The sequence below is a fragment of the Siphateles boraxobius genome, unplaced genomic scaffold, assembly GCF_051911475.1.
Source record: "Siphateles boraxobius isolate OS27281-9 unplaced genomic scaffold, OSU_SipBor_1 130, whole genome shotgun sequence".
In the NCBI taxonomy this organism is placed as follows: domain Eukaryota; kingdom Metazoa; phylum Chordata; class Actinopteri; order Cypriniformes; family Leuciscidae; genus Siphateles; species Siphateles boraxobius.
The window spans coordinates 9,440,931-9,455,334 of NW_027508734.1; the positions used below are offsets into that span (position 1 = coordinate 9,440,931).

General features: G+C 36.9%; 2 protein-coding genes across 3 annotated transcripts in view; one reads left to right on the top strand and one right to left on the bottom strand.

Moving 5' to 3' along the window:
• The window catches only part of hacd4 (3-hydroxyacyl-CoA dehydratase 4), a 33,261-nt gene that overhangs the window by 5,246 nt on the left and 13,611 nt on the right, over positions 1–14,404 (top strand). The gene's annotated exons all lie outside the window — the stretch shown is intronic.
• Positions 1,082–1,843, bottom strand: LOC143737835 (C-type mannose receptor 2-like). The gene has a single exon (XM_077229697.1). The coding sequence runs from the start codon at positions 1,841–1,843 to the stop codon at positions 1,082–1,084; it is 762 nt and encodes a 253-aa protein (XP_077085812.1).

Sequence of the window (14,404 nt, forward strand, 5' to 3'; positions counted from 1 at the left end):
TAGGTGTCCCACATTAGGCAGTGTCCCACATAAGGGCAATTCACCCTGTAAAGAGATAACCGGAGTAGCCAGAGCGAGCTATGACGCGATCAAGAACACCGCTGATCCATTTGCAGAATAACCGGACTTACGTCCTCTCGTCCTCGGGAGTTCGTTCTCTAGTCTTTGTCTTTCCAAGACATGGTGTTCATGTGAACAATGAGCCTCGTCCACTCTCCCTGCAAGGGTGTCAAAGTCTGGACAAAATACAGTCAGTGACATGACATAACTGCCAGATTCAAACTGTGCGTTCGCGCGTTAGCTTGCGCTGAGCCAGAGATGGACATAATATTTTTCTTTTGTAGCTATTTTTCACAGCTACTGTACATATGTCCCCAGGAAACGATTAAAGTAAAATTATTTTAGTAATTCATTATTATTATTATTATTATTAAAATTAAAAATGTAAATTGTTTTTATTAATCTGATTGGGTGCCCACCCATAAATCCGCGCCTAGTTCATCATACTACATTTTCAAACGATCAAAATGACTCACCTCACGTTCAGAGGCCATTTTTGATTGGCTACTTTGTTTTACAGACACTTGATGTAATAAAGATATAGAGTTTCAGTAGGCTTGTGTGGAACAAAACATCGATTACAACATCTTTGAGAGTTATGTTTAATGGGTTAAGAAAGCAAATAAGTAAAAAGTGTATTCAGACAGAAAGATCATGGTTTAAAGTATAGGCCTATGTGGAATTTGTGCAAAAAAGTTACAGCAGATTTGTATAACGTAGGCTACCAAAAAACTTCGTCTTTACAGGTATTTTTGATACAAATGTAAAGTTTAAAAGCACTAAACAAGTGTAGGATGCAGCTACCAACATTTCTCTAGTTTCAAAAGAAAGACTAGATTAGACTTTAATATTATTATACAATGAACAGCAGTTAACATCTATATGAACTATTAAAATATGCTTCGAAAATAGTTTTTATTTTAAATTAAATTAACTAACCATGAATAATTTCATGGTTTCTTTCTTTCTTTCTTTATAAGGAAATCACACATTAATCAACATTTCTGTAAATGTGCCAGTGTTAGCCAGCAGTTTTGACGCAGAGAAAGTTGAGTCTCTTCTCACAGTCCGCAGTTTTCCAAACCTTCTTCTTTACATTATAAACTCCACAGCGCTGATCCATGGCAGGACACTGGAGCTCTCCATCCGCGGACCAGACCTTATAGCCCAGACCTTCTCCATTTACCCAGAACCAGTGACCAGCGAGAAAGCGCAGACCGATCCAAACATCTTCTGTCAGGGCTGATGTGCTCTTATCTTCTGCCTCTTTCATAATCACATCCGAGCTTAAACCGGCAAGATCAATGTAGTTTTGTCTGCAGTATTCCAGAGCCTCTTCCCACGTGTTTTCCTGCTGCACCACGATCAGCTCAAAGACCTCCATACAATAAAATGGGTAAGTCGAAGTGCATAACTTATCATGAAGTTTAGAAGCAGACTTTTTGACAGCAACACATTTTTCTTTCCCATCATACCACCAATAAGGTTCGCCTTGGTCCCACATGACATCAGTTGCTTCCTCGCCTCCAGTCCATCTCCATCTTTGGTCGTTGGCCTCTCTACGAAGTCCAATCCAGAAATAATCACCAGTGGCCTGTGCATTATCAGAAAGTGGTTGCAGTTCTTCATTGCTAACGGTGGACAGGTCATCATGGTTAGTTCTGCAGTATTGCTGTGCATCTGACCACTGCTTATTCTCATTCACATAATAATGTTTTCTGTAGAGACTGTTGTTTAATCCAAAGAGACTCAAAAACAGAAACACAGTGACTGTAGCCTTCATTGCCATATTATCAATATATCCAGTGTTATGCCGTCAGCAGCAATGCCCAAAGTGATGATTGCAGGCCTGAATTTATGAAGATTTCTTATAGACCAGTAAGACAAGGACAGCCTTGACCAATCAAAAGTCTTCTCCTCCTCTTGACTCACCTTATTTCTTTGAGTTGCTTTGTATTGGAAATCCCAACCCTGGAGACTATTTAAAAAATAAAATAAAAATCTAGCTTTGAATGAAAATGAAGCCAATTGATGTGAAATAACGCACAAATTGTTTCACAGACAGTAATTCATAAGACAAATCTGATGAATACCATTCTCACAAACACAAATTTAGGAGTAAAATTATGTATAATTTATATGTGTGGAGAATGTGGAAATGACCTTTCCGTCAATCCAAAGTAACATATTGAACAAATGTAGAACTATTTTTGTATACTTAAAAAAATCTTCAAGCATTTCAGGTCTAGTTTAGTTTCTCATCCTTTTGCATTTATTTGTTTTTTAATGGCAGCAGAATGTTTATCAGTGACGGATCACTATAGCTCCTGATCTTGACAATATAATAATCAATGTGCTTATAATGTTGATAGTGGCAGGCTGTGTCTTTATATCTTAAGAGACTGTGGAAGTGGATTTTAAAAAAAACTGACTCGCTGTTTGTGTAATGTTTCAAGTACACTTTAAAAGACGGTCGTACTGGAATTGAAAATGTCTTTTTTTAAAGTGTTTTTTTTTTTTAAATAAACTGCGATGCAAATCAGAGTATGCATATAAATAATTTTAACTTTCAAGAAAGAAACAAATTCAGATTGACCTCAGACACAGGTAAAAGGCATTCAAATGAGCAAACACATATTTGTACAATATTTACAAAATATATAATGTACAGTATGAAATTTTTGATTTATTTTGATGTTTGCAAAAGTTCACTTTCAACTGTGCTATTAAATTATTAATGTGTTTAAAGCTTCAAGAACTTTGAGTGAAAATACAGTTAAGGAACACTTGCAAAGATGCATGTTGGTTTATATCCACGTCTTGTGAACCTGCTTTTCTGTGAAAAACAAGGTTAAATACTTCGAAGAACAATATAAAAGAAAGTATGACTGAAACATTGTCCTTTTTGTCCATTTTTAAAAGAAATGCTCCTGAGATGCACATCAGATGATACCAATAAATACGGTTCACCTTCAAACTAACTAAAGGACAAATTAAATACGCAAATTCAGTTTGATCTCGCAAAAGAGGCTAAATGCTTTTGCATATGCAGAACATGGATTTGTTTATTCTAAAAATGACATTGAGAATGTGAGAAAACTCTGGAATATTATCAGAGCTCAGTGTAGTTACACAGTGCTAGTTCTTTCAGACATCATATCTTCACTGACAGAATGCTTTAAACTTACTTTATTTGACATTCTTTATACTGACAGTTTACAGTGTTAACAGATTAACCATAGCTCCTAATGAACCAGTAGAGGGCGTCCAAAACCAGGCTGCACACAATATGTCTTTTAAAGGGATAGTTCACCCAAAAATGAAAATTCTGTCAGTATTTACACACCCTCATGTTGTTCCAACCCCGTAAGACCTTCGTTCATCTTCAGAACACAAATTCAGATATTTTTGATGAAATCTGAGAGCGGATCACTCCTCCATACTAGTCCATAGGCTTCTTCAGGGATTGAAACTTGCCGGCCTCGAAAACTTAATAGTCCAAGTGACTACAGTGGCTCAATCTTAAGTTTATCAAACGATGAGAATACTTTTTGTGCGCAAAAAAAAACAAAAATAACGACTTTATTTGAACTATTCATTTGCTTCTCTGTGGGCCTCGAGTCAGTTCACTAGTGTAATAGCGTAGAGCTTCTGTTGTTGTACGTCACACGCATCACCCACATGACCAGCGTCGGCCGATAGTGAGCCTACGTGTGACGTAGCTCTACGCAATCACACTACGTGAACTGACTAGAGGCCCACAGAGAAGGAAATCAATAGTTGAAATAAAGTCGTTATTTATGTTTGTTTTTGCGCACAAAAAGTATTCTCGTCACTTGATAAACTTAAGATTGAGCCACTGCAGTCACTTGGACTATTTTAACGATGTCTTTAATAACTTTTCGAGGCTGGCAAGTTTCAATCCCTGAAGAAGCCTATGGAGGAGTGATCCAGCTCTCAGATTTCATCAAAAATATCATAATTTGTGTTCTGAAGATGAACGAAGGTCTTACGGGGTTGGAGCAACATGATGGTGAGTAAATACTGACAGAATTTTCATTTTTGGGTGAACTATCTCTTTAAAGAGACTGTGGATGTGGTCTCTCATCATGAATGCTTAAATGCAGAGGCAACGTGTTTGTTTTGTCCCCATTTTGTGATTCTGTTTTTGATTTGAAAAATACTGACCCGCTGTTTGTGTAATGTTTCAAGTACACTTTAAAAGAGGGTCGTACTGGAATTGAAAATGTGTCTTTTTTTGAAAGTTTTTTTTTTGACCTTCGATGCAAATCAGATGAGGCAAATTAATATTTTTAACTTTCAAGAAAGAAACAAATTCAGATCCACCTCAGACACAGGTTAAAGGCATTCAAATACTATTATTATAGTAATATTTTGAATTAGCTTTTATAGCCAGTGTTGTGCAAGTTACTCCCAAACTGTAATACATTATATAATACTTGTTACTGTTATTTAAAAGTAATTCATTACCTTACAATATTACTGTCTCAGAATTGTAATGCGTTACATTACTCCTGTATTACTTTTGAGTTACTTTCACCAAAATAACTATACAAGAGTAGAACTTAACATTCTAAAATGACTAGGGCTGTAACGAAATGCCATATCATATGAAACCGAAATCGCGACACTCAGATCCACGAACCTGCAGAATCGCAACACACCCCTTCCAACTCCCAGCGTTATACCGTCCAGATCCAAAATACCACATCTTTAAATTACTATTAGTATTATCTGAAGTTAACTTAACATTATAAAATACGTAGACCTACACCCAGTGTTACAAAAGTAATGCATTACTTAATACTCAGTAAATTACTGCCTACCCGTTTAAAATAATAGAACCATGTTTTAGCTCCTCTTTTATCACACACAAGAAAATACAGTTAAGGAACACTTGCAAAGATGCATGTTGGTTTATATCCACGTCTTGTGAACCTGCTTTTCTGTGAAAAAAATTCACTCATTTACAGCGTTTGACACATGTATGTGAAAATTAAAATCATGAGATAACAAGGTTAAATACTTCGAAGAACAATATAAAAGAAAGTATGACTGAAACATTGTCCTTTTCGTCCATTTTTAAAACAAATGCCCTGAAATGCACATCAGATGATGCAAATAAATACGGTTCACCTTCAAACTAACTAAAGGACAAATTAAATACGCAAATTCAGTTTGATCTCGCAAAAGAGGCTAAATGCTTTTGCATATGCAGAACATGGATTTGTTTATTCTAAAAATGACATTGAGAATGTGAGAAAACTCTGGAATATTATCAGAGCTCAGTGTAGTTACACAGTGCTAGTTCTTTCAGACATCATATCTTCACTGACAGAATGCTTTAAACTTACTTTATTTGACATTCTTTATACTGACAGTTTACAGTGTTAACAGATTAACCATAGCTCCTAATGAAGAGTGCGTCCAAAACCAGGCTGCACACAATATACTGTAAATCCCTATAAAGCCGTCCCAAAATAATCAATCATTGGTTAACATCTACTATAATATAATAAAATACTTTGCGATCTATGTATGTGTGTGTGTGTGTGTGTGTGTGTGTGTGTGTGTGTGTGTGTGTGTGTGTGTGTGTGTGTGTGTGTGTGTGTGTGGTGTGTGTGTGTGTGTGTGTGTGTGTGTGTTTAAATACACAGCCTTACAAAAAAAAGTCGCAGTTTGGAATTTAATAGGCAAATACTTAAAAGTCTATGACTGGATTGTTATTGCAGTGATTGTTTCTAGCGTGTTAGGATATGTTTGGCAACAGTTTTTCTAACTCTAATTGATGGAGTGTGTAGCCTTTTGTTTCTTAAACAACCATGTTGGAAGACACATCATGCATATTCCAGAATGAAAATTTAAAAAATCTGTCTCAAATTGTGAAAGAAAAGAAAAGATGAAGAATCATTTTCACACATGAATTGGCACTTCTGAGTCCAGACCTTAAATTCATTGAAAGTCTTTGGGATGTGCTGGAGGAGACTTTATAATAAAGGTCTTCTGAATAAAGTGAAGCTATGCGTTCGTGTAAGAAAAACATCCATATTTAATGGCACTGATGGCCGCTGGAGATGCCGCTCACGGATGGCCGCTGGAGATGCCGCTGCACTGATGGCCGCTGGAGATGCCACCGGAAGTGCCGCTTCGAGATGCCGATGCCGCATTTTGCGATAGCCCTTACTGGGAGAAACTAGCTCCCGGCATACGGCTGTACGCATCGATTTATGCCAAAAGTAACCGTTGAACTCGACGCACAACCTAATGACGGCAATTGACGCCTCTTGCGGTTCGAACCAAGGGTGTAATCCATCAGCTGGAAACTAAAGCCTCGGGGGGCCGCCATTGTATCAGAACTTCACCTGCTGTTAGCATTCCATCGACTCCCATCACATAGACGCCCTATTGGCAACTGGAGCGTACGTCAACGGCGCCGCCATATTGCGGAGGGCAAAATGCACTTTTCGTGTGCTGCACAAATCGCCAAACAACTAAAAACAGGTCTCGAGGAATTACCGTTCACAAGCAAGACTGAACATTTGTTTCTGGTTGTATTTGGTCATGATATAATTAGTAATAGTAACGTTCAGAGGAGAAAGGCCGCGAAATTTAAAAATACTACTGTTATTGTGTCACGAAATGTGGTCTTAATAGTTTTTCAGTCGACAATGTAGTTGTTTAAAGCTCAGATCTGTGGTTTATTTACAAATATAGCGCCTATTTAAAAATTTAATCGGACGTTTTCGGAGTTGTGAGATACAGGCGATCACCGGGCGCTCAGCGCTCATGTACCCCGCCTGGAACAGCCTTACCTCGGCTAGTGCTTCTGACGTTCTAAAGTTTCATAACTTTATATTTAGGCTATTTAACGTTGTATCCTGCTGTGTGTTTGACTGAATCGTTTACTTTATTTCTTGTCTTGTATAGCTTTTTATAACTTCTAGGCTGCTTATACTGTTATGATGGCTATTACTGATCAATAAAACTGAAATTTAAATAAAAAGAGACAGGGTTGTGTCATTTTATTTTATATAGCCTATGTAGGAATATTTTAAAATATATAAATTATATTTGCATATTTATACATTATCTTCACTGTATGTAGGCCTACATAAAATAAAATGACAAATCTAATGTCAGTTTAATGATCAATATTATAATGTTTCATATTTTTTTCATATTGTCTATATTATTCTGCAATTGATATTGCATTGTATTTGCTGTTCTTATTATTATTGTTATTATAATATTATACCACTTGCGATTATCAATCTATTAGTTATGCTATCATAGTCACTAACTTATTATTTTTACTGTCTATATACTGTAATTGATATTTCTTATTATATTGCTATTATTATAGTATTATAGATAAACTATATGCTATTATCAATATTTGTATGATTGTTTTATTGTACTTATGATATTATATAACTATACTATCCATTACTATTTTATTTGCTGTATACTGTTCGTTTATTTTATTGACTAAACTATTTACTATTACTTCTCACTTTATCTTATATTTACTATTTGCATTTCACTGTAGTTGTACTATATCATATGTATTACCATAAAGGATCCATCCGTTATCTTTGTTATTGCTAAAATCGGGTCAATCACAGAAAATGTTTTTTCCACAATAAGAAAACTTTATTTCATTTAAAGTGAACATTAAATTAAATCTCAGTATGGGGGTCTTCACAATTCTTATCCAAGAATAAAAAGCCAAATAGCCTACATGACAAGCCTGAGCTTTGACAATTCCTAATACATTTTTTTATAAGTCTATCGAGATTTTAAATAACTGGAGATGAAGCTTTTTGTACACCACATACAAACCACTGAAATCGGCTGATAAATGTAAAAACATTTTTTGTTTTTATCCAGAAAAACCGCAGCTCACCCGTTTACTTGTATTTGTTTACAGCGCAGTCTTGCCCTCCGCAAAATGGCGGACGCGTTGACGTATCGCAGCAACGTTCCAAAGCGGCCAATAGGGCGTCTATGTATTTATTATGTCTATGATCGGGAGCCGACTAATTTGGCCTGCTGCCATCCAGCGTTTTTTTATATTTATTTTGTATTATTATTTTATATTACTACCTTTACCAGTGATCATTTTCAAAATTCGTCATTCAATAAAATTGTTATTATTATCATTAATAATAATAATAATAAATAAATAAAATCACGAATCTGTTAGTCTTGACTGGGAAGGCTAACTTACAATTCGACTTTACGCCTCAGCCAAACGGTTAAACAAAAACTGCGAGCAGCGCCCGATGATGGAGAGAAAACGGCCAGGTGGAGCAGAGAGGGAAAGGGGAAAGAAAGAGACAGCACTCCAAAATGTTGCAAAATTACTGCCTGTTCAGGCCTTCAAGTGCAGGTCAGTTTCATCTGTAAATACTGTACTTTTTTCTTTGTTAACTCGTCTACATTCGTGGAGAAATCAAAACAAATGAGTGAAACAGCACACAGAAAACTCACAGAAGAAATGTACTGAGGTAAAAATTCGAATTGTTTTTTTATTTTATTTATAACATATGATTTAGTTTAATATAACACAACTAAGGGAGATGTTTTGCTGAATATTATCACGATTGAAAATGTTACATTGAATTTATTGTTCAATAAACAAGTAGCGTAGTTGATAATTAAGTTACTTACATTTTAGACACAAACAACAATATTAACTGTTTTTGTTCTATTTCACGAAAATAGTTCAAAGGAAAGCAACAGCAGCGCGGTGTTTTGTTACTGAATGATTCAGCGTTTTGAACAAATCTTTTGTATGATTGACTCAATGACTCACTAATTAAGACGGTCACTTGCCGCCACCTATTTGCGGTTTAGTTTAATGTTTAAGTATTGCATTTTTTTTATATGTATATTCAAACATTTATTTAAAACATCAATCTCATAACAGCATTTATTGCAGTTGTAATTTTGCAGTGCAAATTATTTAATTTGATGGGTAACAGCCCTATAGTGTCTTATTATAACTGAATTTATTGATAAAATTTAAGAATTTGACATAAAAGATGATGCATACATTTAATAAGGTAATACAAATATTTTTATTAATAATTTTATTAATTTTTTTAATACATTTATTTTAATTAAAAAGTCTTACGCAACCTGCTGAACCTCTAAGCTAACATTTTTTTGTTCAACCTCTCTTCTGCAGTTTATATACATTTATGAGTGAGAAGTAGAGAGGAAACAGCTGGACTTCTAGAGTAAATGCTTGTATAACGTTATGTGCAGACCCATTTGATATTAGGACTGCTTTACTTCTAGGTTTGTTGTTTATGTTTTTATGTTATGGTCATACTGTGAAATAAATGTAAAAACAGGGTTGTCCGTGTTTCTAAATTTTATTTGGGTGGATGGCCTGGATGGGTGTAGGATTTCCCGGCCTGAAATTGTGTCCCAGTCCGGCCCTGACTTCCATTCATCTTGGCGTCACTTTCCCAGCGAATAACATTACATCTGAGGCGTCCAAAGACTTAATTTGTCCATTATTTATTTCTAAAGAAACACGACAATGTATAAAAGGCTCCATTACTTTGTATCTTACGTTATGGCCCCGTAGAATCCGTTTTGTAAAAATAGGCTAATGATTGCGTCATAACCACGCGACTTCCTGGCGCACAATAGAGACATTACCGTATAGACAGGAGGAGAAGCTTGCAGGCAATCTTTTACTGTTTATGAGGCAATCGTAGCGACATAGAGGCATAAAGTCATGGGAGAAGCCCATAGACAGAGAGTCCATAAATGCAACAGGACAAAATATTTCAAATATTCCAAAGTTTTTCAGGAATTAGGTGATTCAGATTTGTGTTGGCACAGCTACTAGAAGATTTACAACTGTCTGACAGTCTACGTCGTCAAGCTCAGTTTGAGCCTGCGCAGTCGCTCAGCCATCAGGAAGAGAGTGCTTCTAATTGACCCTTCGCTAAGCCCCGCCCTCCTTAGTTACTGTTGCTACGCCTGTCAAGCTTTCACGTCTAGCACGTCTATTACAGTGTGTATGCACCGGTGTCAGACATTTCCGATGAGATAATTAGTCATTTTTGGCGAACATGTGAAATATCTGAGAGAGCAAGACAAAAGGGACTGCAGTATGTATTGGAGGGATATATCCACGACATAATATGCAACCGAATAGAGAATAATTTCATAAAAATTGAAGCTAAAGCCTATAGTCGCAGCAGCCGCCGCCTCATACCCTGACCATTCAAATGGGAAACACACAAATTAAGGAGCAGATATGTTCGTGCACAGCAGGGTAAGTGAAATGTGAAACTAATCTAATACTTCTAAATCAAACAGTTTATCCATAACTCTTGTGGAATAACACCGGGAGAGCCGCGATCGGATTGGGTTAAAGTTACTCAGTCAGGGGTAGTAACGTTAGGCCGTCGATTAACAAAATGCTGAAATATATTTTAAAGTATGTCAGTGAGCCTCCGTCTTGTCTTTAAACATCTTATTTTACGTTAAATCATATGCATTATGAACAAAGAACCGTAATTATTTCCAACTTCCAAGGAATAGGTGTTTTTGTTAATCCTGTCGACATGTAGATGTGAATGTGGTCTCCCACACTGCTGATCCACGCACATCATTTCTCCCCTTGGCTTTTCGATTTTCAGGAAGGAAAAAAATTCCACTCCCCCGTCCAAACTTTTAAGATACCGGGTAAAAGATTTGCCCAATCCATACGCACAAAGCTTCGGCATGTTTCCCTCGCTCGAAAGCTTGCCAGACCTCCCGCGCCTAGTTACGGTTGCTAAGACACGATTGGCCAGTGGCGGTTTTCGGGCGTGGCTTAGCGAAGGGTCAATTGGGCTTCACTTTTCTCCGTTGAAATCAAGGGGGTCGCGGTGTCCATTTATTTTACTGTCTATGGTTCAAACAAACAGGGCTGGGCAACCGCGTTCGACATTACGTTGTGCGACATAACGATTAAAATTTTGCTGAGAAATTACCCCCAACAGATCATTTAAAGTCATTGTTATGTTAAATTAGAAAAGCATCTAATAGACATTACAAAAGTAGCTTTAGGGTGAAATTTTTTATTTGATTGAACAGAATTTATTAAACAAACATCAGAATTCACGCAGGGCTGCCAACTCTCACGCATTCAGCGTCAATTTGACCCTTCGCAGGGAGCTCGATTGACAGGTGATCTGACCAATCATACTTCGCCATCCGCCATTTTGTCCAACAAAGCAGTCAGGAGAGTTAGTAGATTAACATGGGAGGATTTTAACTTGAAAAACTGAATATACTGACGCCTTTCCGCGGTTAAAACAACATTCCTTCTTATGTTCATTCATGTTTATTTGATGCTATAAAGGAACTAGAAGGAAGAGATTATCGGTTCACGAGCATCTTTAACTGAGGCTCTACAGCGATCTGTCACGACACATTAAAGAGCTACAAAACGGTATTTATTGTTTAAATTTCTTTTTAAAAATAACCAAATTTGAAAGGTGAGACTTTTTAAAATATGTTTCATATCAAAAGTAACCGAAAAGTAACCTGGTCTGCCCTGTCTGTCAGCGTATTGTCAGTCTCCTCTCTGATCTGCGATGTATTTTTCACTGCGTGAGAACGTGGTGTGTGCGTGAGAGCAGCGTAGCTTGTCGGACATAGCGACAGTAACTAAGGGGGGCGGGTCTTTGCGAAGGGTCAAATTGACCCAATTCTCACGCTCTCACGCCACACTCCCGATTTCTCACGCTGAAGTGTCAACCCGGTCGGTCTAATGCCTGAAAGATGAGTTTATCTATATATCTACCTGTTGAGCCACTCGTGATCGACTAGATATACCGCAAATTAGTTAAAATATCCCGTAATCTAGAGCGAGCGTGCATGCGAGACAGATATTGTGTTCCAAACCGCGCGCGCGCACGGCAGAGAGGTAAGCGAGCGAGAGACCTTGCGTGTGCAGACAATTCAATAAAATCTGAGCAGAATTTTCTTTTTTGGGTGAACTAACCCTTTAAATTTTAATTAATTAAATTAACGCCTTAAATCCACAGCTCTAATATATGTATAGCTACTCTATTAAAAAAAACTTAAGTAAAATTAATACATACATTGTTTTGCCATGGTCTAATTATTTTTTCATAATTAGCATAATCTTTAATACTTTGGGGGGAATTATTTTATGCTGTAGCAAGGTTCATTATATTTTAGATTATCATTTCCTTCTCAATGCTTATGCTTATTTAAAAAAAAAAAAGCCTTTACACAACTGTGTAGTCACGCAGTTAACCTCCTAACGTTCTGTTAGCCTCCTAATCATCAAACATGACACAATATGTACTTGCGTCTAAGGGAACAAAACAAATTGAGTCTCTCCTGACAGTTTTGGGGGTTCCAAACCTTCCCGTCTCTATCCAAAGCTCTGATTCATGGCTGGGTACGGAAGCTCCCCCTCCACAGACCAGGCCTTGTATCCAACATCACCTCCATTTACTAAGAACCAATGAGCAATCAGAAAGCGTAGGCCAGTCTAAATGTGAACTGTCTGGGCTTCTGTAGCCCTATTCACAGCCAGTTCCATAATTGTATTTGCGCTTAGACTAACCAGGGCAGTGTTGTGCTGAGTTCAGTAGTCCAGAGCAGTGGTTCTCAACTCTAGTCCTCGAGACCCACTGCTCTGCACATTTTGTATGTCTCCTTATTTAACACACCTGATTCAGATCATCAGCTCGTTAGGAGAGACTCTATGATCTGAACTGAGTGTGTCAGATAAGAGAGACATACAAAATGTGCAGAGCAGCAGGTCCCGAGGACTGGAGTTGAGAACCACTGGTCTTGTCTAGAGCCTCTTCCTGTGTCTTGTTCTTGTCCTGCTGCATCTGCAGCCAATGAGCTCGCTGATCAACCTTCAAATACTTGTCGTAGCAGTTTGCAGTAATCTTTCAGAACAACTCCATCTTACCCAGCTCCACCTGTATAGATCTGCTACAGGTAATTCATATATGTTATATTGTGTGTTTTTTTACTGGCTCTGCAGCAGCAGTGTAGCAGATCTATTCTGCCAGTACCAAATACATTAACATTGTCATATCCATTACCATGGTAAACACTCAAAGAGTTGTCATGACAGAAATTGTTTTATTTTAAATTATTATAAGAGAAAACGTTACAACCAAAAAACCCAAATGCAACTCAGCTTATATTTATGTAAATGGTTAAACTAATCATTATATAGGATCTCAAACATGCATAGAGATTTGGTTGAACAGACCAGAAAAGGAAAAAAAAAGAAAAATCCTAAGGATGGGTAGACTTACCTTCATGCCATTTCAAAACTGTATTACTAACATAAAAGAAGATATGTTTGAAAAACATTTAAGAAAATGGACTGTCATTGTAAATGGACTGTATGATATTGTATGGTCATTGTTTAAAAAAAAAAACAGACATATTTCAGATTATCTTCTTTCATGTTACACAGAAGATAGAAAGTCAGAGATTTGTGGGTGAGTAAAAGATTTTTTTGGTGAACTATTCCTTTGAGGTTGTCCACATTGAAATAGTGGAAGAAATTTCCATTTGAGAGGCAAATCAGATGTGCACATATACTGTAAAAAAAAAAAAAAAAACAGCTGAGGAAAAAACTAATTCATGGGACTTTCTTCAGCTTTCCTTTGCTTACCATTCAACCACACCATTATATAAATGAGTCTACAGGTGCTCAGACTGTTTAATTTATTTCAAAATAGAGATCATATTCACAATGACAGTGCTCTGCTATTACTGTGATTTATATGTGTATTTAAGAAAGTTTTCGGTAACACTTTATTTTACAGTGTCATTGTTGCATGTTACATTCTGCCATGAAATAATGATCTCTAGGCTTTCTGATATTGGTATCACTGGCTCTGCTCTTTCCTGGCTTATTTCCTACATCTGCGACAGAAAGTATTATATCACTATACAAGGGTTTTAGATCTGCCACTGCTTCACTCACACAGGGTGTTCCTCGAAGTTCGGTTCTTGCCCCACTGTTGTTCATCATCATCTACATATACCACTCGGTGACATCATACGCAAGCATGGCCTTAACGGTACATTCCATTGCTATGCTGATGATATTCAAATCTACTGTATCTTACCACCAGCTCCGATAGGCCATCTCTGCCCGACTCACTCACTGCATGTATCAAGGACATCAAGCATTGGATCTCCCTGAATTTACTCCAACTCTTTTGGCTCTCATATTTCTTCTCTTGTTAAAAACTCTTTTTCATCTTCGTAATATTGCTCGTCTACAATCTTCTCTCACTTT